The 25,223-nt window shown below is 53.8% G+C and overlaps 1 protein-coding gene and 1 long non-coding RNA gene across 6 annotated transcripts; one reads left to right on the top strand and one right to left on the bottom strand.

Annotated features, from left to right (window-relative positions):
• Window positions 1-979: 979 nt before the first annotated feature.
• On the top strand, window positions 980-23,734 carry UNC93A (unc-93 homolog A). Of its 4 annotated transcripts, none has more exons than XM_073789839.1 (8): window positions 980-1,177; window positions 2,172-2,348; window positions 3,259-3,488; window positions 5,092-5,217; window positions 9,283-9,497; window positions 11,365-11,500; window positions 12,587-12,718; window positions 22,329-23,734. In XM_073789839.1, exons 2-8 carry the CDS (start codon window positions 2,227-2,229, stop codon window positions 22,592-22,594), a joined length of 1,227 nt encoding a protein of 408 aa, XP_073645940.1. In that variant the 5' UTR covers window positions 980-1,177; window positions 2,172-2,226; the 3' UTR covers window positions 22,595-23,734. The 4 variants fall into 4 exon arrangements, with proteins under 4 accessions (XP_073645940.1, XP_073645938.1, XP_073645939.1 ...); XM_073789837.1 differs by having other exon boundaries at window positions 980-1,365; XM_073789838.1 differs by having other exon boundaries at window positions 980-1,365; window positions 1,668-2,348.
• On the bottom strand, window positions 12,474-13,680 carry LOC141276055 (uncharacterized). 2 transcript variants are annotated; one of them, XR_012324986.1, is made up of 3 exons: window positions 13,337-13,680; window positions 12,918-12,995; window positions 12,605-12,698 (listed from the first exon to the last, which is right to left on the bottom strand). It is a non-coding gene; the product is annotated as an uncharacterized lncRNA (long non-coding RNA). The 2 variants fall into 2 exon arrangements; XR_012324985.1 differs by lacking the exon at window positions 12,918-12,995 and having other exon boundaries at window positions 12,474-12,698.
• Window positions 23,735-25,223: the final 1,489 nt, after the last annotated feature.

Here is a 25,223-nt window from a genome sequence, read left to right as displayed (position 1 = left end):
GGCATCCCTGGCCCTGGCAGTCCTGTCCATCGCCCGCTCCTGGGTGGTGGCTGGTGGCTGATATCTTTCCCTTTCGTATCCCAGGAGCCACACGTAAGCCTCTGCTGGTCCGTGCTTACGGCCGATCCGTCGATCGACTTGCCGAGTGAGCTGAGTGACCGTCCTCGTTGCTTACATACAGGTCACTCCCGTGGGCTTCTCCTCGGGCGTGGATTTTGCAGGCTGGCTCTCCTAACACATGGAGAGACAGGGATTCGAACATGGTCATTCACTTAAAAAAAAAAGACATTTGGTTTCGAAATTTGGTTCCCACTTTGGAGATTGAAACCCGCCTTCCTTTCCAGCGGTGGGCAGCGGAACTCCATCATAAGTAACAAATGTACCTCACCGCCGACTGGCAGCAGGGCTGTGGGTGGAAAGGAAATTCCAGAACAGAGCAGCGCTGCCAGCCTCTCATTAGCACACAAAGAGGCGAGGTCACGAATACGTGAGACCTTAATACGTGAGTATTAAGAAAACAGAGGCCCCGCGAAGCAGTCCCCACATGCCACACTCCTAGCAACTGGAGTTAGGAGCAGAGATTTCCAGATAACCCCACTTCAGGCAGACTGTTCAACTTGTGTCTTCCAACCAGACTTTAGAATTTTCATGGGACCAGATGTTCTTGTTCTGTTTCAATTAATCAGCAAACATGACTAAGCACCTGTTTGGGGCAAGGCACTGGGAGAGATTCAGAAAAAGCAGAACGTTCCGTGCGCTCAAGACCCTTGGAGACCCTTGGCATGCACTTGAAGGAAGGGCACCATCTGGAAAGAGGATGAAGGCAGTCAGAGTGTGTTGAGGAAAGGGAGAGGAAATCCTGGGGTGAGAACACAGCCTATGGGGTTTGGAGTCTCCAGGAGAACAGGAAAGGGATGGGCGGGGAGGGCTTCAGAGAGGGCCCCCACTGATGGGTGGGATCTTCTGTCGTCTTGCTGGGGGACCAGGCAGGAAGGAATGGTAATAGTCCAGGCGTTACAGTCCTGGCTTTGGGGTCATCTGGACTAATTAGCTGAGTGTATGATCCTACGCCGCGTGTTTCTTTCCCCCGTGGAGGTAGTAACGCCTGTCTCAGCCATAAAGGAGAAGGAGCGTGACAGCTCGCATTCCGGTGTTTGCACTTTGCCGACGCTCTAAGGTGCTGGTTTGCTGAGTTTGGGGCTCTGGCGTCTGCAAGGGAAGAGACCCTGTGTGCGAAGTTTTCTTCTCTGGTGTCTGGTCAGTTGTGTGGGGCACAGCGGGGACCCCCTGCACAGTGACCACAGGGTCGGGCTGAGCTGGATGCCGAAGCGAAGGAAACACACGGATGGACCCTTGTGAAGGAAGGTCTGGCTGCGAAGGGAAGCACTAGTCTTCTTCCCCGCCCCCTCCTCTACCCCTTCTCTCCTCCCCTCCCCAGCCTCTACTCCCTCTCCCCTCCCCTCCCCCTCCTCTCTCTCCCTCCACTCCTCCCCATCCCCCTCCCCTCCCCCTCCCCTCCCCTCCCCTCCTCCCCCCTCCCTCCTCCCCCTCCTCTCTCTCCCTCCACCCCCTCCCCCTCCCCCTCCCCCCTCCCCCTCCCCCTCCTTTCCCTTTACAAGTGAAATAAATGGAGGAAGCAATTATGCTAATAGGTTTTTCTTTCGCAGCAAAAGCTGGAAGTCACGGCTGCCATTGCCTTGGCCTGAGCTGGCTCTGGTTACCTATTTGACCTTTTGTTCGCTTCACACCACGCTATGCTAGGCACCAAGTGAGGAATGACAAAAACAAGAAAAGTGTGCATTGTGTCTACACAGCGTTAAGCTGGGGCTGCTGGCTCTGCCTCAGGCCTAGCGGGAACCTTGGTCTCCAAGGAGGCCCCTGGCTGCCCTGGCCCCCGCCTTCTCAGGGATGAGGCAGGGGCTGCAGGAAGCAGGAGGCGTGAGGGCCCCTCTGCCCCAGGCGGGGCACACTGGCTGCTTCCCCCGCGTCTCCACTTGCTGATTCCCCTTGACTAGAGTTCACCGCAGTCTCCTCCCCTCCCATCCCTCGGCTGGAGGACAGACCGCCCAGGCAGCCTGTTGCTGGGGGTCTCCAGGACCTGGAGATGACCCAGACCACCTAGCCCTGGCAGCGGGGCCCCTGACTGGGCTGGCCTTGTCCCCGCAGAGCAGCCTGTACAGCGAGGAGGGCCTGGGGGTGGCGGCGCTCAGCACACTCTATGGCGGGATGCTGCTGTCCTCCATGTTCCTGCCACCCATCCTCATTAAGAAGCTCGGCTGCAAGTGGACCATCGTCATCGCCATGTGCTGCTACGTGACCTTCACCCTGGGCAACTTCTACGCCAGCTGGTACGCCCACGTTCAGATGCTTCCCGACATTCCCCTCTCGGCTTCTGGGACAGGACGGTAGCGTGGCCTTCTTCCCATGTTTTCCCACCGAGATGTCTCTGTCCCCTCTGCTGGGCCCATGCTCCCCCGACTGACCATCCTGGCCTCTCCTGAGGCTTCCAGCTTCCCTCCTGGGCCAGGGCACTTTTATGGCCCAGCAACGAGGGGAGAATCTGCCTAAGATGCGGAGGGTGAATTTCAGGGGGACTGAGCAGAATGTGACCTGCGGACCAAACCCCACACCCTCACCCCATCACAGGGAGTGGACGCAGCAGGGCTGGAGCCAGTGCCCCAGGCCGGGCCTGAGCTCTACCTGCGCCCTGGGAAAGGGACCCTCGGGGACCAAGCTCTGAGGGCAAGGGCCACATGCCCTCGTTGCCAGGCGTACACTTATCAAACATCTCTTTGAGGGACACCCCGCTGCCATCCAGGATGTACTGATAGGATGGCTTCACGTTATTCTTTTTCTTGTTACCGTAGAGTTCTCATACAGAATCCTCATGGAGGAGAGCGACAGCTAGACGGATAGGTAGACAGATAGATAGATTGATAGATAATAAATCGTTTCTAACGTACTGCCGTTAGAAATACCTAGAACCCGCCCAGCCTTATTTGTAACCCCAGCTCATTGTAGCTACGTCCAAACACAAAGAAACTGCACTGGCACCGAATTTCACTCTTATAAATGATGCTGAACGAGAAAAGACACAGATTTTTGCGTTCATCTGAGGCTAAGGGGCGACTCTGTCCAGCAGAGCACCACCAATGACACAGCAGTGCTTCCCTGGGCCAGGCAAGGAGCTTCCTTCTCCCCGAACGGAGGGAAGAGCGGAGAGCCCGAGGCACCCCATGCCCGCGTTTCGTTTCTCAGGTACACGCTGATCCCCACTTCCATCCTGCTGGGACTCGGAGCGGCCCCGCTGTGGTCCGCGCAGGGCACCTACCTCACCACCATGGGAAGCACGCACGCAGAGAAGACAGGAAAGCTTGGCAAAGACGTGGTCAGCCAGTATTTTGGCATCTTCTTCCTCATATACCAGTCAGCTGGTGGGTTTGGCAACCTGATCTCGTCTCTGGTGTTCGGCCAGACGCCCACTCAAGGTAACAGGAAGGAAGTGGTGACCATGGAGGGCCCCTGGTCCCTCTACACACGTCCTCATTCAGGACTTGAGCAGGTGGTCCCGTGAGGTCGCAAGGCATGGCTCTCAGGCTGCCTGTGCCTCAGAGTCAGCTGGCCCCCGGCTCTTCCCCAGGCAGTCTGGTCGGGTCTGAGGGTCCGTCTGGTCCACGGGTGCCCCAGCAATTCCAACCCTGGCCTCCCCTGAGCACAGGGGAGCCTGAGGTGCCCTGGGGAAACTTAGGGCCACCGCTCAACTGTGGAACGCGGGTTCACGGAGTCCTTTACTATCCTTCTAGACTAAGAACGGGTCCCATGGATTTATTTTGCCCCTGAATTGGTCCATTCACCAGCGTTTTCCTTGTTACACAAAGGACCACTTATCACTTAACAGATTTGAACGTTTGGTGACTGATGCTTTAATTCATCTGTCTGCCTGACCACAGACAGGGCTGCAAAGTGTGGCTCTGCCCTATGCCTGCACCCTTTGATGTCTGAGGACTTAGACCAAGGACAGAGGAAATAAATACCTTCAATTCTCGCAGGAAATGTATTAATGGGGAAAAACGTTCTAACTCTCCTGCTCTTATCAGGATCATGTCTCTCTCTCTCTGCCCTGATCCTGTTAACCCATGTAAAGTCCCACGTTTGGGAAACTGTAATAAAAAATCCGTCTCCCCTTTTTGCTCATGTGATGTCATCCCTTGCTAAGTGCATCCACAGAAGGGAACCTTTACGGTGGACAGACACCAATCGTTACTCAGTATTGGAGAAACCGTCAGCAATCAGCCAACAGAAGCTGGGGTGAAGGTTCAGTCTCTGACATGACTGTGGTGAAGGAGCGAACGGGTTTACTTTTAAAGACATACAGACAAGTGAGCTTCAGTCTCTGCCGATCATAGGACACAGAATGTGAGGGCTGGAAGGCACTGAGAGAGCACTGCAAGTTCTCTCAGCCTTTCTAGGCTTCCAGCCTCCACACGACGAGCTGCGCATCTCACCGGCCAAGGGGATTTTGCAGCATTTTATGTGATAGAATCTGTTTGATGGAAACAATGAAACACTGAGTGTTCTTTCCTCCATGACATCCATCGTCTCTCTCCCGAGATTCTGATGTAGGTCTACTGAGGGTCACTGATCGTTCCAATTTTATTCTTTTAATGGAGAAGAAAGTAACATTCAGAGAAGGTATGCAATAACCTGCCGGAGGTCATGGGACTGGTTCCAGGTGAATCTGAGAGAGAACCCAGTGGGCCTGACACCCAGTCTGATGTACTCTAGTTCTTAATTAATTCCGAAAAGGGGACAAGGTTCAATTACGTCAAGAATGTAATATAACAAGTCACCGACATTTATTGCACATTGGTCCAGAGTGTCTTAAAATCAAGCACCCAGACACGTGCCCAATGGGAAAAGCATTCTGGGACACTGAGTCAAACGAGCCCTTGTCTCGTGACTCTGACCTATGGTGATGTCTTGTCCTCTGCGTGTCCAGGCTCCTTTTCCCTGGGCGTTTTCTTCCTTGGGTACCGTCTCCTGTCAAGTTACCCGTGTCCTCAAAGCACCTCTTTGCTTCCTCCTTCACAGGGGCCATCCCGGAGGAGCAGCTCCTGTCCTGCGGGGCCAGTGACTGCCTCATGGCCACGGCGTCCACCAACAGCACCAACCGTCCCTCCCAGGAGCTGATCTACACCCTGCTGGGCATCTACACAGGTACGTGCTCGGCACCAGGAACCCAGGCAAAGCAAGCCCATCGCCTTCCTGGGTTGAAAAGACCACCTGCTCAAGGTATGAATAGTCTCTTCACCTGCAAAAGCCCCACAAAACGCGTCCAGCTGGGTTGTACTCAGCCTTTTCCACGTGAAACCGAACGCAGCAGCCTCTGCTGGCCGAGGTCTCCTGTGGTGATAGAAGCACTTCGCGTCTGCACCGTCCAGGCCAGTAGCCATTACGTGCACTTACTTAAATTCTAATTATCGAAAGTAAAATTACCGTTCTGAGCTCACAGCAGCCACGTTCCAAGTGCTGAATGGCCACGCGGAGCGATGGCAGCCCCAGCAAGTGGACCACGGCCTTGGTGGGTTGTGGCTACTCGTGTTCTAAGTACGTCCAGGTGGATTTGGGAAGTCCCAAATCCCGGTGTTATCACCTTTTCCGAGGAGTACATTTGAACGGCTTCTGCTGAGAGGCTGGGTTTGGGAACGGGTCTCCCCAGCACCCGCCCTCGGGCATCGGCGAGGCCTTGGGGCTCCCCCTGCTGGTCACAGGGCAGCGGAAGGCACAGGACGTTGGAAGTTCATGAAAGATGGTTGCCCGAGGGAGTGAACCCCTATTGTTCTTATCCTTAGACGCTCATTTGAATGGAAAATGTTTATGTTAATAGCTTTCTAAATGACTTTGCTCTTACAGATGTATCACCACTTTGACGGGCGTACCCTTAGACTAGTTTTGTTGTTGTTACCATTTGAAGAAAATTTAAGGGTATTCTCTGTCATTCTTTTTTTTTTTTTTTTTTTTTTGCGGTACGCGGGCTTCTCACTGTTGCGGCCTCTCCCGTTGCGGAGCACAGGCTCCGGACGCGCAGGCTCAGCGGCCATGGCTCACGGGCCCAGCCGCTCCGCGGCGTGTGGGATCTTCCCGGACCGGGACACGAACCCGTGTCCCCTGCATCGGCAGGCGGACTGTCAACCACTGCGCCACCAGGGAAGCCCTGTCATTCTTGAATTCTAGAATCTGTAAAGGTCTTGGACTGTGTCCTTAAAGATCAAGAGTCTGATAGGTATCGGATTTGGTGGGACTGAGTGCAGGACTCCACTGGGAATCAGAGGTCCAGAGGCCACGTGCATGGTCAGTTTGTCTTGCCTGTGAGATAAGTTGCCACCAACACGCCGGTCTCTTTCAAGGTTGCTTCCAAGTCAGAGGTGCCAAGTGAGCCCTTTATGCTACAAGGCAGAGCGAGCGCTGGCAGACGACGAGCAATGTGCTTGAACTCCTGTGGCCCAGAAACCAGCCAGACAAGACCCTGACTTTCAGTGACCTTAGAGTCCAGATGTGTCTTCAACTAACCAAGATTTGATAGGACGCGTGTTTTGAGCAAAGTTCCCAGTTGACATGTAGTTACATCTTCTGGGGAAGTTGCGTTCTAGGGCAGCTTTGATGGGGAGGTGGTACCCAGGCCAGGTGCTGAAGGGTGAGTAGGAGTTTACCAGGCAGAGAAGGGGACGTGAACAACACTGAAGGCGGAGAAGCCCCAGAGGGAGCCAGAGTGGCTGGAGGACAGGGGCCTGGAGGGGGCAGAGGAGCCAGAGACGGGCGTGACCAGCGGTGGCCTTGAGTCTGGACGCGCACTTATTTGTCTTGTAGACAGATTCCCGTGTTAGTTTAGTGTGGGCGTGAGAAAAACTGCGGACAGAGAAACCAGCGCAGGGGCGATACAGTGACCCAGAAGACGAAGGGGAGTGAGGACGGTGTGCAGAGCGAGGGAGGGGCGGCTCAAGACAGTTAGAGTGACAACTAGCAAGACTGGACACGGGATATGGGAGCAGATGGGCCGACATTCTGTTTGGGAAACGTTCAACCTGATGTGAGGGCAGAACAGTGTGTCCCCTGGGCAGTTAGGGACCTTCCACAGAGGTCCTGGTTCACAGAGAATCCAGCCGCCTAAGTCCAGACGTTTATGTAAAGCAGGGACCTTGCAGACGTCATACGGGGAAACTCTCTTAGTATCTGGATCCTGGTTCGCAGGGCTTCACACCCTTCTTCCTTCAAGCAAGGCCATGTTACCACAAAGACAAAAGAAAATTATAAAAAACAGAACTAAAATAAGAAAGGAGAAAAACAGACCAAAGCAAAGAGAGCACCATCTCCCTGGAGTAATTTTCTAGGACTCCTGAGCTCTGCCCTCACGAGGCAGCGTATTAGCCCTACCACCAGCAATCGCCCAGTCCACGCCCCTGCAGATGGCCCTGGACCAAGGGACCCTCTGGACACGCGTCTGTGTCCTGGTGAACATGTGGCTTCTAGTCCTACCCCCGGCCACCGCCGCTGCATCTCAGCCCCTGTCCCGGGGAAGCTGTGTCCTGGGGCTGCTCCGAGCTCAGGCCGGGGAAGGAGCTGTGGCAGGTGGTGGGTGTTCACAGCCAGCTGATGTGCCGGTTTGGAGGAGCGCCTGCGTGCGCTGACTTGCTTTGACAGTTAAGTGGGAATCATGACCCCAGAGGACGTCAGTGCCATTGTGAAACGTCTGTGGACAAGAGTCCGGCCTCATAGACTTGGTCACCAGGTTGAGTTAGCATGAAATGGGGGAGGGGACCAATGCTTAGCCAGGAGGAAAAGCAGCTGAATTACAGAGATGAAGCTTAGCTGTAAAGTGGTGCTCCTCAGCGTGGAAATGTGTTTATTAACTACGGACTTCTCTGGGACACGTGGGGGGACTGGTTTCACCATTTCTCGGGCAATTTGGAGGAGGGCTGACTTGGTGAGCCTCACCGTTTCAGTACGGCTCAGGCAGCTACACCACAGTGAGGGGCGAGCCTGCTGCCTTGGGCGTCTGGGGCTACAAGAGATGGAAGAATAGCAGACAAGGTTGGGGACCAGTAAAGACACAGAGTGGCTCAAACCCTCTCTAAAGGGTGATGGGTCAAAGCCAGCAATGAGCGATAAAAACTGTTCTGAAGTGTCCCCGATCCCACCAGGGAGAGGAAAGACCACCACTGGTCCTGAATTCATCTGTGGGTCCCAAACCACGTGTATCATTATCATGGTAGATGGAAGAACAGTAGAGACATAAGAAATGACAAAGCGCCCTCAGCCTCCATGAGGGAGCAAAAAGGTGTCCACGTAAAGAACAGGAAGATTAAACAGACATTTGTTCTCCCTCGAGAGACAGGAAGGTGGGTTCGTGGCAGAGAAAGAGATCTCGTCATTACCTTCTGGAATCATGAAAGTACAGGATATCCCCTCAAGGGTGAAAGGAATAGTTGTCTTGAGTCATTTTTTGATAGATCCCCTGTTCACATGGTCCCAAATACAAATATTGTAAAAGGGAAAATGCCCCTCTCACCGCCACCCAGCTTTCCCGCAGCCGTAGACAGCCCACATAGTCTTTAATTCTTAGACACACCTACCGCACGTCTAAACAAATGTCTTTATGCCCCTCCTTATCCAAACCAAATGGGAGCACAGTAGACTCCCAGCTCTGCACCTGGCTTTTCCTTTCAGCCATTTGTCTTGGGGGGAAACGTCCCATCTCAGTATGCAAAGAGCTCCTTTCCTTTCTCCAAACGCATCATCCCACTGGGGTTGGGAGATACCCTAATACGTGCAGCTCCTACCACAGGACGTTTGGATGAAGAGATTTGGGATGAACATGAAGAGAAGCCAATGGTAACTTTCCTGGCGGGACCCATAACCCTGAGAAGGGAGCCTAGCTGTTGGTAGAAATTACTTTGAGGATTCTGACGAGAGAAATGGTGCATGGTTAAGGGCCCTGAGGACCTCGGGGGTCTCTCCCCAGGTGTCTGTGTTTCCCATCACCTGCTCTGTGGGTGAGACAGCCCGACAGTCACAGAACCAGCACACGAGGATCGAGGCAACGTGTGTGGCCTCCGAGTCCACAACAGGGGTCAGGGGCTCAGCCTGCCTCCGTCACCTGAAATGTGGATCTGAAACCGACCCTCCGTTTCGAGAGGAGGAGGAAGTGAGGAGATGAGTCTGCGTGAGCGCGGTGCGGCTGGAGCCCGTCACAGCAGCCTGTCCCCCCCTCCCCTGTCCTTTCAGGCAGCGGCTTCCTGGCGGTCCTGCTCATCGCCCTGTTTCTGGAACCCATAAAAGACGCTCAGCAGGAAAGTGAGGGAGAGAAGCAAGCGTCACCGTTCTGGTCCACTTTGCTGTCGACGGCCAAGCTGTTCAGAGACAAGCGCCTCTGCCTCCTGGTCCTGCTGCCGCTGTACAGCGGGTTCCAGCAAGCCTTCCTGGCCGGCGACTACACGCGGGTAGGCGACGAGGCCGGCGGGGCCAGCACGGGGTCCGGGGCTGCGCTGGGTCCTTCCCGGCCTCAGGAGAGCCGCCGTGTGGTTAGGACATCAGCCCACCTGGGGACACCCCTCACTTGAGATGTGTTTTCAGGGAAAGGACCAAAGCTGCTCCGGAGTCATCGCAGGGACGCTTACTTGCCTGCATCTCACCCTGTGTCCTCATTTTAGAGTGAAAAATAGGGAAAACCATGAAATCCACGAATAACACTGAAATTCCTTATTACCTAGTTTTTAAAAAATTTTTATTTTATATTGCAATATAGTTGATTTACAATGTTGTGTTAGTTTCAGGTGTGCAGCAAAGTGATTCAGTTATACATATACACGTATCTATTCTTTTTCAAATTCGTTTCCCATTTAGGTTATTACAGAATATTGAGCAGAGTTGCCTGTGCTATACAGTAGGTCCTTGTGGGTTTTCTATTTTAAATATAGCCGTGTGTACGTGTCGATCCCAGACTCCTAGTTTATCCCCCCACCTTTCCCCTTTGGTAACCATTTTTTTTCTAAGTCTTTGAGTTCGTTTTGTAAATAAGTTCAGAGGTATCATTTTTTTTTAATTCCACATATAAGCAATATCATATGATATTTGTCTTTCTCTGTCTGACTTACTTCACTTAGTATGATAATCTCTAGGTCCACCCATGTTGCTGCAAATGGCATTATTTCATTCTTTTTAATGGCCGAGTAATATTCCATTGTATATATGCAACACATCTTCTTTATCCATTCCTCTGTTGATGGACATCAGCAGGTTGCTTCCATGTTCCATCCCCACCCCAGCTCCCTCCCGGGAAGGCTTGCCAAATGGGCCAGATAAAAGGCAGGGTAAAAATCTGAATTTCAGATAAACCACCAATATCTCTCAGTATAAGTATGGTCCTGAGTATTTGGACACCCAAGAGTTTCTTTGGCAGCCCTACTCTTAGGACAGTCCTGTTGGGGTCTTGGAGTTTCAAAGAACGAAGACAGAATGACAAACAGTCCCCCCGCTATCCAGATGCAAGGGGCCTCCTAGCCGGTCTCCTGTCTGTCCCCAACCCTGCCCCCGAGTCGCGGCAGGAGCGCTTCTTCTCATCTCTATGGAGATTCCCTTCCTGTTCCTTCCATCTTCTTCTTTTTTATTAAGACTTTATTTTCTTAGAGCAGTTTTAGGTTCACAGCAAAACTGAGCGGAAAGGACAGAGAGTTCCCGCACACCCTCTGCCCCCACACGGGCACATCCTCGCCCGCTGCCCGCCTCCAGAGGGTCCGTTTGTTACAACTGAGGAACCTACCTGGATACATCGTCATCGCCCCGAGTCCACAGCCTACCTGAGGGCTCGTTCTTGGTGCTCTGCATTCTCAGGGTTTGGACAGATGCATAATGACATGAAGCCATCGTTATGGTGTCGTTCAGAGGAGTTTCGAGGCCCTAAAAATCCCCTGAGTTCTGCCTGTTCATTCCCCGGCTCTGTCCTCACCCAGCTGTCTTCTAGGCAGGATGGGAAATGACCCACACCAGCAAGAAGAGTTCAGATTCGCCCCTGTATAAATAACATACGGTACAGATACGCGGGGAGAAGTCTGCCAGGTGGCCATGCAGAGCGTTCCCTGTTAGTTCTCACCCAGAGGAGGGTTTTCCTTACAAGCACAGGCGTTCTCCACCCGGGAGCTGGAGGCCAGCTTCGCGGGCCAGCTTAGCGGGCCAGCGGTCACAGGGCAGAAAGCGTTTTAGCATGGGCTGTATTCCCGGATCAAAGTGAACCCCCAAACCGCAACTTCAGAGCTCAGCCCTGGAGCAGGCCTGAGGCAGCGCAGGTAACTGGTCTGTGCTTCTCTCCAGTCCTACATCACCTGCGCCCTGGGGATCCAGTTCGTGGGCTACGTGATGATCTGCTTCGCAGCCGTCAACGCACTGTGCTCCGTGCTGTACGGGAAGCTGGCCCAGTACACGGGCAGGATTGCTCTCTTCGCACTAGGTAGGTGGACCGTGGACACACAGTGGACGCACTCCTGGGGCAGGTCTGGCTCCACTGCGGGCAATTAGAGCGTGTGTGATGAGGGCCAGGGTTGGGGTAAGGACGGGGTTTGGTGCAGGTACAGAAACGGGGCCCACACCCACAGTGGGGGCCAAGGGGTCAGGCAGGAGACAGGGAGCCTTCCAGAAGGAGGAGATCTGTGTTCACGTGGTGGATGAAGCTGGTCTTCTAAACGGGCATCACCTTCTATTTTTCTTGAGGGAACAAGAAGGATCGGAGACAGCGTGAATAAGGAGAGATGAGGGTGTTAAGGAGACAGCTACCTGGTGGCCCGGTCAAGGCCCAAAGGGTCTGTGGTGAGGGAGCAAGAGGGAGGGAGCACATTAACCATTGGTCAGTGCTCACTGGGGGCCAAGTAATTTGCTTTATATCGAGGAGACAACAGAGAAGGAGAGTAACTTGCCCAAGGTCACACAGCCTCGGAGAACCCAGGCTGCACCTGCTGTTTCTGCTCCTTGGCAGTCCCTGAGGGTCATAAGCTGCTCTGTTCCCACACTCGAGGGACATCACAGCGTCTGCAGAATCACGAGGCCAGGGCTTAGGGCTCATCATGATAAAGTCAGGAGGAATGAGGACGTTCTCCCCCAGCCTCTCCCTCCTCGTCCTGTTTGGAAGCCCCAGCTCCCCGGCTGGGGCACCCCTTCCCATCCCCTCCTCGTGCCCCCTACTCAGTGAGAAGCAGGGGTCCCACCACTCGCTCCTAATGAAGAAGCCCTTCTCTCTCCCATTCTGAAGCCCCATAATCTGGGGACCCCTCTGCCCAGCAAGGCGACACTTTCCTCTAAGACACAGAGGTGTGTCACCCCCAGGCCCCCCACCCGATGATGTGCAGGCCAGAGGTGGATGGAATCGCACCCCTGCCAGGCGTGCCCTGCATTTCACCTTCAGTCTCCGTGTGCCACGTTAAACCCACCTGCAGAAATCAGTCTGGATTATTTTAGGAAACCATTCCCGCCTGGAAGCAAATGGTCAGAAGACTCGTCCTGTAGCAGAGTGTCTGAGAGAAGCCCCTTTCCCCACTCACAGGTGCCGTGACCCACCTGTCTTGCATCATCGCCCTCCTGCTGTGGAAGCCTCACCCCCGCCAGCTGCCTTTGTTCTTCGTATTTCCGGGCCTCTGGGGCGCGGCCGACGCCGTCTGGCAGACACAGAACAATGGTGAGTGCCCGGCACAGAGCCGTTCCTGCTCAGGTGGCCCCGCCTTGGCCAGTCATGGGGGGACACATGGTGGGTGGAGGGCCCCCCAGGGGGACGTGGTGACATGTGCAATAAGGGCAGTGGAGCGGGGACCACACAGGCGGGAGGGCTGCAGTTCCACACTGGGGATTTGCAGTGCTTTCTCTGAGCGTCTCCTCACATCCATGATGTCCATGAAGTGTGCGACTTTCTTTCCTGAAATGATGGTTCCTTCGTGGCTCCCCCTGGAAGAGCTGGTCTGAACAGAACAGCCGCTCTCAGCTGAGGTTGGGGACAGGCGGAAGCGCTTACAGGTTACCGGGACAACGTCCCTGCAGTGGCTCTAGGGCTTCGGGGGAGGGGGGTGGGTGTCAGTTTTCGGGAGAACGGAGTTAAGGGCGGGAGGGTCAGCAGAGGCTTCACCGTGGGGGCCACGCCCTCGTGGGCTCCTGGCGGATAGTCCCCCAAGCAGCGGGGAGCCTGGGGGAGGCAGGGAGTTGGGGAGGCCGGGGGGTGGCGGGGGGGGGGGAGCCGTCTCTGTCGCTTTAGCGCAGCAACAGGACTCCACAGGCTGGGGGCTTGTAAACAGCAGACATTTACCGCTCAGAGCTCTGGGGCTGGACGTCCGGGGGAAGGCATCGCGGATTCGGCGTCTGGAGGGCTGGTTCACGGAGGCTCTCTCTTGCCGTGTCCTCACGTAGAGGCTGGGGCGAGGGGCCGATCTGGGGTCCCTTCGCAAGGGCACTGACCCCTCCCTGAGGGCCACACCCCACGACCTCGCCCCTCCCAGAGGCCGTCGCCTTGGGGTTTCAGACACCGAGAGGAGAGACTGGCTGGCCCGACGTAGGGCCGACGTACCGCTGAACGGTCCACTTTCACTCAGCACTGGTGGAAGCAGCAGCAAGGGTTTAGGGCGGGGGCTGGCAGGGTCACTGCTGCCGTGACTCAGGGGACGGTGCGGACCCACCGGGAGGTGGAGGGCAGGGGCGGGGCTGGGAAGGAGGCCGAGGGGCGGAGCTTCTGGACGCAGGGACTCAGTGGTCCCCGGGCCAGGCTGGGCGTCGGGATCCCCAGGCTGAAGGCGGCAGACGAGCCCACAGACCTGGACGCAGCAGCTGAGGGGCTTGGCTTGAGCTTGAACACGACACAGAGAGGACTCCGGCGGGGGGACCCAGCACTGAAAAGGGGCTGTTTGGGGCGCGTATCACTTATGATTATTTCAGGCTGCGCCACACGGCACGCGGGATCTTAGCTCCCCGGCCAGGGATTGAACCTGGGCCGCCGTAGTGAGAGTGCTGAGTCCTCACCACTGGACCCCCAGGGAAGTCCCTCTCGTAGGATTTTAGATTCAGACTGAAGGGCTGTGAGGGGAGGGGCCAGAAAAGGAGGCGCCTGGCCGGGAGGGGAGGGGTGCCCTTTCTTTGGAACGCGGGGGAAGGCAGTCAGAAGGAAGGATACGGCCCCTTTGTCACCACGGGGAAAGGAGTTAATTCACGCCTGAGACACGTGGCTTCCTAGAGAAGCCACAGCTGGCGACGACCTAACAGACGGTCTTCACCGCGAGCCGGCCGTCAGTCCTGCGAGGATTCGTTCACCGACGTAGGCCAGCCGGGCGGCATCACCCTCAGCGCACCGCCCCCTGCAGAAGCGCGGCCACCGGCCTGGGCCTGGGGCGGAGCGGGACTCTGGCCCGGAGGTCCAGCCGCAGCCTTGGCTGACGCTGCAAAGAGGGCGGGTGAGAGGCGAGGCGGGCAGAGCCGCTGAGGGCAGGGGGGCCCCCGCCAGCGCAGGGGAACTGGAGAGCTGCCCTCAGTCCGCCGAGAGCGGTGTGCGTGGCCAGTGCTGTCCGGCACCCTCGGGGGCCCTGCACCCCGACACGGCAGCCACCAGACGTTCGACAAAGGCCTCGGAGGCCAGGCTGTGGACGTGAGGGACACGGGAGAGGCAGGCGGGGGGCATCAGGGGAAGAGGTCCCGGCAGCCCCGAGTGCGTGGGGAGCTGGACGGCCGGAGCCAGGCCTGGGCTGGAGGCCCAGGGTTCAGACTGTGGTGCAGGGAGCTCTTCCCTGGGCTGCAGTGGGTGGGAGTCCGGGCCGCCCACGGCGGGTGGGAAGGGAGTGGCCGCAGCCCAGGAGGAGACGTCCAGCCGAGGCCCAGGGAGGCCTCCTGTGGACGCAGGCTCCCCGCGTGTCAGGAGGCGCCCTGGGTTGGCGGGTTGGCGGCGTGTCCTGCCAGGGGATGAGCCGTAGCTGACTGGGTCTGGGGGGGAGGCCACGGGAGAGAGGGGAGAAGGGGGCTGGCGGGCGGCCCATGGAGGACACGGAGGGCGGCTTGAGTTCTGTGTGACCTAATGGGACGAGGGCTGAGGGCGGGAACCCTTGGCCCTGAGTCTCCCGAACCACCTACGGCCCTGGCCCCGGGCGGGAGGGTGTCGGAGACCCCAGGAGGTGAGCCGTCTACACAGCCGGCATCCTGCAGATGCGTGAGCCCAGGGCCCCAGAGGTGAATCTGGCTCAGAAGAGAGCCTCTTCCTTTGGAAACACCACCCACCATTCAGCCCTTATCGGGGAAACACCCGGGACTGGAAACTGGGTCAGGCCAGTCCACAAACAAGCCACAGGCCAGCGTTTCCAGGGGCAGGAGGCCTGGCCTCTGTCCCTACACCCAAAGAGAACAGGTACACGTGACCTCACCCACGGTGGACTCAGTACTCCAGGACGGCCTCTCCTTACTATCTTATCTGTTGCTGGCTTATGAAACAGCTGAAAACATCACTGAACAAACCCCGTGCTGTTGGAACCAAGGGGTTTGGGTTTCACAATCTTGGCAGGAGGCTCTCCTGAAGTTCTGAACCAGGTGACAAAGGTGTGTGAGGCTCAGTGCCGTAATCTGGTGTGTTTGGACAAAGGTCAGCTGGTGGAAGCAATGACAAACTAGTCTCAGGCTGGGCTGCGATGTTGCTCAACAGAAGAAATACTTAATCGGTAGGGGAAAGGTGCACAGACACCGCACTAGCTTTTCTTGGCCGTGCACACTTCTAAAGGAGTGCAGGTCGCAACTTCCCCCGTAGGAATCTTAGGCATTTTCCCCGGGGAGCATCAGGAGAGAACTGCTTTCAACATCCCAGAGGAGGTGTGAAAGACGCCCACTGTTTTACTGAACGGTCCAAATGCTTCTGCCGTCTTGCTTTCTAATTAGCTGACATCTCTGAGTTCCCTTGAATTTTTTACAGTATTTACACATTAGAAGTCAGCAGCCACGCAATAGTCCATACAATAATTCCTTAGGTGTTTCAAATGATTGCAAACAAAATGTTTGGTTTTCTTTCTCCCTGAGATATAGGAGTAATTGCTTTAACTCTCCTTTTCTTTCCACGGACATGAGAGACCATCAGGCAGAGCCTGTCAAAATTGTGCAGAGTTACATGAGGTCCAGTGAATAACTTGGATAAAGACCTCCTTGAATAAGGAATGCTAATTTAAAATGAATTATTTCTGTCTTTTTGTTCAGATCAAAAGTAATTTGTTTCAAGGAAAAATCAGTTGCTGGGGAAGACTGTTGTTTTCGTGTACGACTTGAGAATTTCTTTCGGCGTCTATACTGGCGATCGTCTTGGTTAGGAGGGATGCTTTAATGACTGAGCTTGAGAATTTCTTCTGGCGTCTATACTGGCGATCGTCTTGGCTATAGGAGGGATGCTTTAATGACCGAGTTCCCTGCAGGCTGGCTCCACCAGGCTCTCTCGGGCTCACCACCCTGCAGCGTGGTCCATCCATACCGTCTCTGTATTTTCAAAAACTGGAAATTTTGTGTAGCTTTCGCCACCTCCCAAGATCAGCTCTCTCTCATTTTTGCTTTTTCAATAGCGAGTTGGATTTCTAATCCTAGTCTCCCTGAACGTGTCTCTCTTCTAAGAAGATCCGTGAGCCACATACTTTCCTGGTTAATGAGACTGGATACAAGTCAGTACAATTCAACCCTCCTTTTCAGTCATCACCTCTCAGTTTACAAACATTGTTACAGTTCTCCAGTTTAGAGGCAAATCAGGGGCGGGAAGCGTCCAAGCCCCCCCACCCCCACCCCCCGTCCTGGGGCAGAACCGTGCTTCTCGCTGCCCACGTTCCCACTGGGCTCCGGGGATCCCTCCGGCCGTTGGAGCCGGTGATCTGGGCGGCTTTCTGTTTATCCGCCCTGACAGTTCACAAAAGGTGGGCACCGTTGCCATGGCAACCCTTGCCCGCGCACCAAGGCCTGCACTTGAGATTCAGAATGTCTGGCCTAAAAATACTCTTTTGCCCTGTCAGCCACCAAAGGGGCTGTTTTCAGGTTGATAAACTCCAAAAGCCTGTCTTCTCTTACATGTCCAGTTCATGTATCCTGTCTTTTCCAAACAAACAATACTCATTCACATCCTGTCATCCGACGACAGGGGTCAGCATCCGGTCAGTTCCACCTGGTGCCTTTCCCAGGTCAGGCTGCAAGCAGGCTTTTCTCTTCCTTTTTCTTTTGGAATAATCTTAGATCAACAGGAAAGTTGCCAAGACGGTACAGAGCTCCCATATACTGTTCACTCTATTTCCCTTAACTCAAACACCTTACAGAACTGCAGTACATTTGTCAAAACCAAGAAACTAATATTGGTACATAACGAAGCTTCAGACTTTACCCAAATTTCTCCAGGTTTCCCCCGCACCATCCTCTGTGTGCTCCCGGATCCCAGGCAGGCACCGCGTTACACGTAGCCAGCCATCTCCTTTGTCTGGTCTGTGCCAGTTTCTCATTTTTCTTTGTTTTTGATGACCTTGACTTTTGGAGAATACTGATCAGGTGTTTTGTAGACTGTCCCTTAATTTGGGTTCATCTGATGTTTTCTCATAATTAGGCTATAGAGCTAAGGGTCTGGGGGAGGAAGACCCCAGAGTGAAGCGCCTTTCTCGTCACATTGGTACGGTTACAGGACAGCACAGGACTGGTCATGGATGCTGTGGACCTCGATCGCTGGTCAAGCCAGGGTCTGGCTCCTCCCACGTAGAGGGCTGCTCTTCCCTTCCACTGTCAGTTCTTTGGAAGCCAGTCACCAAGGCTACAATTCAGGAGGAAGTAATTACCCCTCACCTCCTGGGAGAGGTGTGTGTACGTGCATTAGGTATAGTTCTTCTAGGATGAACATTTGTCCCTTCTCCCCCGTTCATTTAGCTATTTACTCAAAAGTTTGTCTACATCAGTATGGGCTCATGTATTTATGGTATCCTTTGGGTTACAATCCAATGCTATGTTACTTACTCCTTTGCTCTAATTGTTCCAACTTTGGCGACTGGGGTCTTTCCCGTTGGCACCTGTGTCCTTTCGACTCGCCCCCCCCCCCTCCCCACCGCTACCTATTTTGGGTTTTTTTAGTACCTCCTCACTGTTAGGCACTCCAGAATAGTCTAGGCTCATCTGGTAACTCCTGTGCCAGCCCTAGGTTAGCCATTTCTCCAAGAAGTCTGGGTGTGTTTTATTGGAGAATGGTATTAGGAAGTAAGATCTGAGTGCTGGGTGTGCTCATTGCTACTGAGATGACGCCGTTTCTAGGCACTCTCAGTGGACAGAGTGAGGAGATGGGCATAGGCTTACTGGCCCATATATATACACACACATCTATTTATTTCTGTATCTGCATATCTATCTATCTATATCTATCTATAAAATAAGGCTGAACTCACACTGACGTCCCAGCACACAGGCTCATTCTAGCACCCCCTTCTCACCCCCATCCCACTGCTGTTCTGTAACTTCTTTCTTTGACCGTGAGAAACCCAGCTTCCACTCTGTATACCACATTGCTTATTTGTTCAATCCTAGCTCACATGTAATTTCAGAATTGTTGAACTATTGCTTTGAGACTACTTCTCTTTTTCATGTCTTTCCCTTCTGCCCTCCGTGTCCTTAACGGTTGGAATTTGACACAATTAATGTGCTGCCTTCTTTACGTTTGGATTAAAATAGGAAACAGATCATTAGTAATTTCCCCAAAAGCCTGACTTTAATTATGACTAGTTCTGCCCTCTCCTCCTCAGGCTGGGCCATTTCCCAAATGGGGGCAAATGGAGTCCCCCAGACTCCCTTTCTCTGCGTTTTCTTAGACGGCAATTCCGGCTGCTGACATCAGCCTTCTGCCGGCCGTGATCCAGCCTCTCCTGGACACAGCCATCTGAGGAGGGGGCAAGGGAGGGGTCCTTCCCTCTTGTCCAGCTGTCACACGTCTTCTTCCGTCTCTGTCGTTCATCCAGAATCATAGCCAGCTTCCCACAGACTTCTGGGTTCCAGGTCCTCCCGATGAGGGCCCCTCCTGCCTCCCAAACTGCTGAGCTGTTCTGCACGCAAGGCTGTGAGCTCACAGCCACTCGACCTCTCTTCCCTGCGGGTGGATCCCCTCACCAGGGTCACAGTTCAGAATCAGACTCACAGAATGGCGAGTTCTTCATTTGGCATTTAAGGCCCTGGGGGCCCAGAAAGTTTAAGTTTATGGGAAAACCTCAGGAAGCTGAGGATCCCACAGCCACTTAAAAGGCTGAACTGGACTTGAACCAGAACTTGCCCAGGAGAGAGTGGGCAGTGGGTCCCCTTATCCTGGAGCACAGTGGTCTATAATTGTTACGACCTAAACTTAACCTTGAAGTCGCCTAAAGACACCAACCTATAGACCAAAAACGTTGACTTAAAGCTAGAGTTGGCTGTGTTACTGGATTTTCAAAACGTCAGGGTGCATTTGTCAGGAACCACAACCCACTAAGGAGGCAGCTGGACCTTTTTGCCGGAGAACAGTACAGAATCCACCACTTGTAGCCACGGTGTCTCACCTTGGATTTTCTTCTCTAGCATCTTGTTTTTAGGTCCTATTTTAGAGTCACCCTCAGAAGAAAGACAAGAGATCTTGAAGTAAGCTCAGAAGTTAAGTCCCAGGGTGTGGTTATTAGGTTCTCTTTGGGCATTCACTTCCATTAGAGAGGGCGCTTTGCAGACTCCACACAAGCAGCACACCTCCTTCTGAATGTTCCAGACAGCCTCCAGTTTTCCCAAATCGGCATGTGTTGTTCAAAATGTGTATCTTATGCCATATCTTATATCTGCCTGATGGACCCCGCCCTGAGCGGTTCCTGCGCAGATGGACACCTGAGTAACCAAATGCCGAGGGGCGTCTCCTGGGCGCTGACATTTCCAGGCAGGGCTGCAGGAGACCTTGCTGCTGCCCTCAGACCTTTCCCCCCAGTGCTGGAGGGGCCCCTCCCCCCTACAAGCCTCCCCTCTCCTGTTCTAAACGCGGGGGAGAAGGGGAGGGGTAGAAGGAAAGGGGCAAAGTTAAAGGAACAGAATGAAAAATGAATATGTGCATGAAAGCTCCGCTGTCCGCTCTCCCCACCACAGCTGCCCGCCCTGTAGGCGGGACAGTTCTGAGGACACGCCCACCGCCCTGCGGACTGCGCTGCCTCTGGGAATGAAGGACTCCGGGTGCAGATTCCGTCTGGTCCCGCTGGGCTCGGGGCTGTCTGCCCATCCCCCCCGCTCTGGAGTCCACGCTTGACATTTTGGTTCACGCATTATCTGACCCACATGCAAAGGGGGTGCCTTGGCCCGTGCCGTGCTGTGTGTGGTCACGTGTCCTTTGTTACCTGGACTGCCTCGCCAGCGTGGGCTTTTGGGTTGTAAGGGGAAGGGGAGAAAAGGAAGGAGCAGCTCTCCCCCCAGGACTGCCCACCGTTTACTTGGGTTACTGTTTATCCTCTGAGAGGTGTGCTGACCCGCAGGACGTGCTGACACTGCAGGACGTGCTGACACTGCAGGACCGGGCTCAGCGTTTTGCCACTTCATGAGTCACCATCCACCCATGCGTCCACTCAGTCATTCAATAAGGATTTTCGCTGACACTGGGTTGCGCTGGAATTATCATTCCAGATAAGATGGGTTCCTGCCTCAGAGAACCCACGGCCTAGCAGAGGACAGGGGGACGCAGGGCAAGTCCATCAGCCAAAATGGTAGGCGTGGTGACCAGGCAGCTCCGGGCAGTGCAGCAGGACGTCGGCCGGGATGCTCAGGCAGTTCCCCCTGTTGAAAACTTTCCCTTCCTAAGTGTCCACCTTCCAGACACACTGCTGCCTCGCTCACGTCCTGGGGATGGGGTTGATTCCCGTTCGGCGAAACTTTACCACACTGCAAACAGGAACAGAAAATCATTTCCCTTCACCTAGAAGCATTATCAGACTGTACTAGTTTGCGAAGGCTGCCACGACAAAATACAGCAGAAATGGAGACTTGAGGTCTGAGATCCAGGTGCGGCAGGACTGTTCCCCTGAGGCCCCTCTCCTGGGCGTGTACTCGGCCACCTTCTCCCCGTGTCCTCATGTGGCCGTCCCTCTGTGCATGTCTGTGTCCTGACCTCCTCTTCTTATATGGACACCTCTTATATAGTCACACGGGATTAGGACCCACCCTGATGATCTCCTTTAACTTGATCACCTCTCTACAGGCCCAACTGCAAATACAGTCACACTCTGAGGTCCTGGGGGCCAGAACTAGCACATGTGGATTTGAGGGACACAGTTCAGCCCCTATCACAGACTCAGGTCATTTCTCTCCCAAACCTTCAGACAACCACCCAAGGGCAGAAAGAGAAAGACAAATACCGTATGCTAACACATATATATGGAATCTAAGAAAAAAAAATGTCATGAAGAACCTAGGGGTGAGACAGGAATAAAGACACAGACCTACTAGAGAATGGACTTGAGGATATGGGGAGGGGGAAGGGTGAGCTGTGACAGGGCAAGAGAGAGGCATGGACATATATACACTAACAAACGTAAGGTAGATAGCTAGTGGGAAGCAGCCGCATAGCACAGGGAGATCAGCTCAGTGCTTTGTGACCACCTAGAGGGGTGGGATAGGGAGAGTGGGAGGGAGACGCAAGAGGGAAGAGATATGGGAACATATGTATATGTATAACTGATTCACTTTGTTATAAAGCAGAAACTAACACACCTTTGTAAAGCAATTATACTCCAATGAAGATGTTAAAAAAAAAACCACCCAAGGGGGTTTGAGTCCCTTCATCAAGAACTCGGTGTGGGGCGGTCTCACTCGGAGGCTTCACCTGGCTGAACGCTCTTACCCCTAAAGTCTCCGGGAGGGGAAGGCAAGGCCCACACAGTGGTGATCCCCTTGCCCTGCGGCAGGCACCAAAAACCCCACGGTTGAATAACATGTACTGTGCACTTCCCCTAAGTGCAGGAATGAATGGCCTTCCCCCTTCTCGCCTTCACCTACGCGGGTCCCACCTGTCAGCCTTGCTTTTCTTACCTGCAAAGCTCGGGCTTGGGCCGCGCCCCCTACGGTGCTAACTTTCATCCGTTCTGTTTCTTGTATCTACGGTGGCTCTTCACTGCTCGAGAACATCACCTGACTTGCTGTCATCCACAGCGTGAAATAATTCCAGTTTTTGCAAAGGAAGGTCCTGGTTTTATTGGAAACACTGGGCCGTGGGGAAGTTGCGTATTTCTGGTAACGATCAGAGAGGTCGGTTTTACAGCCACATTTTCACCCGTCTCCCCCTGCAGCTCTTTTCGGGGTCCTGTTTGAGAAGAACAAGGAGGCCGCCTTTGCCAGTTACCGCCTGTGGGAAGCCCTGGGCTTCGTCATCGCGTTCGGATACAGCATGTTCCTGTGTGTCAGCGTCAAACTCTACGTCCTCCTGGGCGTCCTGAGTCTGGCCATGGCGGCATATGGAACTGTCGAGTATCTGGGGTCCAAGAAGGTGGCCAGGCTGCGCACCGAAGAGCAGACAAAACCAGCTGAGGAAGGAGCAACACAGACAGAAATGTGAAGCAACAAACCCCACGGTGGATGAACCCAGAGCGTATCAGCGGGAGAGTTTTACCTGAAGATGCCTCAGAGTTTATAGCTGATTCTTTACGACTACTTCAACATTTCATTTTTTACGTGAGTTTTTTTTTTCTATTTTATCACATTTTTCAGTCCACCCTCTCATCCATAGAGATCCAGAGTATATGTGAAAGATACAAACTCAGGGTACAATCAGCCACTCGGAATTTGCCTAGAATCATGGGGGTAACAGCTGATGCTTGTTTTTGTTGTTGTTGTTAAGAACTGGAACGCTGCTTAAAAAATGCAGCCCAGGGCTTCGCTGGTGGCGCAGTGGTTGAGAGTCCGCCTGCCAATGCAGGGGACACGGGTTCGTGCCCCGGTCCGGGAAGATCCCACACGCCGCAGAGCGGCTGGGCCCGTGAGCCATGGCCGCTGAGCCTGCACGTCCAGAGCCTGTGCTCCGCAACGGGAGAGACCACAGCAGCGAGAGGCCCGCGTACCGCAAAAAAAAAAAAAAAATTGCAGCCCAACACCATCATTTTACAAACAGGTAAACTGAGGTCCAGACAAGTCAGTGACTACCTCTGAGAGTCAGTAAGTGACAAAGCCAGACTAGGGTTTATGTCTCTTGAAACTTATAGAGTATGAGTTTCTAAATAAATGCAATTACATTATGGACTTGACTCTTGTCCACATACTTTGGACACACACACACACACACGTCATCACATTACCCTGTTGTAGACCATTGGAGACAACAGACAAAAGTAATTTCCAGGGCTTCCCTGGTGGCACAGTGGTTAAGAATCCGCCTTCCAATGCAAGGGGCATGGGCTCGAGCCCTGGTCTGGGAAGATCTCACATGCCGCGGAGCAACTAAGCCCATGTGCCACAACTACTGAGCCTGTGCTCTAGAGCCCGCGAGCCACCACTACTGAGCCTGCGTGCCATAACTACTGAAGTTCGCGTGTCCAGAGCCCGTGCTCTGCAACAAGAGAAGCCACCGCAATGAGAAGCCCGCGCACCGCAACGAAGAGTAGCCCGCACTCGCCACAGCTAGAGAAAGCCTGCACACAGCAACAAAGACCCAATGCAAGTAAAAATAAATGATAGATAAATAAATTTTTTAACATCTTTATTGGAGTATACTTGCTTTACAATGGTGTGTTAGTTTCTGCTTTATAACAAAGTGAATCAGTTATACATATACATAAGTTCCCCTATCTCTTCCCTCTTGCATCTCCCTCCCTCCCATCCTCCCTATCCCACCCCTCTAGGTGGTCACAAAGCACCGAGCTGATCTCCCTGTGCTATGCGGCTGCTTCCCACTAGCTCTCTATTTTACGTTTGGTAGTGTATATATGTCCGTGCCACTCTCTCACTTTGTCCCAGCTTACCCTTCCCCCTCCCCATATCCTCAAGTCCATGCTCTAGTAGGTCTGTGTCTTTATTCCCGTCTTACCCTTAGGTTCTTCATGACCTTTTTTTTTCTTCTTAAATTCCATATATATGTGTTAGTATACGGTATTTGTTTTTCTCTCTCTGACTTACTTCACTCTGTATGACAGACTCTAGGTCCATCCACCTGCCTACAAACAGCTCCATTTCGTTTCTTTTTATGGCCGAGTAATATTCCATTGTATATATGTGCCACATCTTCTTTATCTATTCATCTGTTGATGGACACTTAGGTTGCTTCCATGTCCTGGCTAAAATAAATTTTTTTAAAAAAAGATTGTATAGAAGTAATCTCCAAAAGGATACGACATGTGAGGCTGATAACACGATGAGCCTGGAGGTGGGGCATGCCGGTCGCATGCCTTCTGCCCACTCACCAGCAGTACCTACGTCCCTCTGTCTTGCTCCTTCCTCACCATCTTTGACGGCTCGGGAACACCTGGTAACGCGGTCACGGCCCTTCTTTGAGCCCCGCTTTCTTTCTGAGGCATCCCAACCCTCTGGCACCTCTTGGACAGTGTTCCCCGTGTTTCCTCTTTTCTCCTTTCATGGACCTGTCAGTTAGACCGCTGTTTAAACACCACCCCCCTGTGGCCAGTGTTTCCGAGGTGCGTCCTTCAGCCCAGCCCAGCGCCCTCCAGGAGGCCACCTGGCCGCTCTCAGCGGCACTCTTGACTCTGGGGCTTTGCTCACCTGCCTCGCCGACCTTGAACGCTCTCCTGCCCTCAGCCCCTACCCATCGAGCTTGTCTGGGCTATGCTCGTGGCCCATGAACACACACTTTCTGACCTCGGTCTTTTGTATGAGCATCTCCCCCTGCTGGACCTCAAGCCTCCCAGTGTCCACTACGTAATACTAGTGGGTGCCTAATGGAGGTTTGTTGAGTGAAGAAAATGTAGCAATAATTCAAAGAAGGATGAACCCATCCTTGGCCTGTCCACGAGCTTCCAGCCAAAGCCTGGCCCTTCCTCAGTCATTCGTTCACTCACTCACTCAGTACCACCCGAGCCCCAGATGCCCCGGATGCCAAGCTGAGCCAGTCCACACGCTGTCCTTCCTTCCTGCAGCTTCAGCCAAGTGAGAAGACAGGTGTTAATCAAATAAATAAACATTTCGGCTGCTGTGAGTAGACCCGTGAGGCCTCTCAGATGCCACCTGCCCCCGCTGGG

Source organism: Tursiops truncatus, chromosome 12, assembly GCF_011762595.2.
Source record: "Tursiops truncatus isolate mTurTru1 chromosome 12, mTurTru1.mat.Y, whole genome shotgun sequence".
NCBI classification, from domain to species: domain Eukaryota; kingdom Metazoa; phylum Chordata; class Mammalia; order Artiodactyla; family Delphinidae; genus Tursiops; species Tursiops truncatus.
The sequence above is the reverse complement of the archived record's forward strand: the minus strand, read 5'-3'. Positions and strand labels throughout refer to the sequence as shown.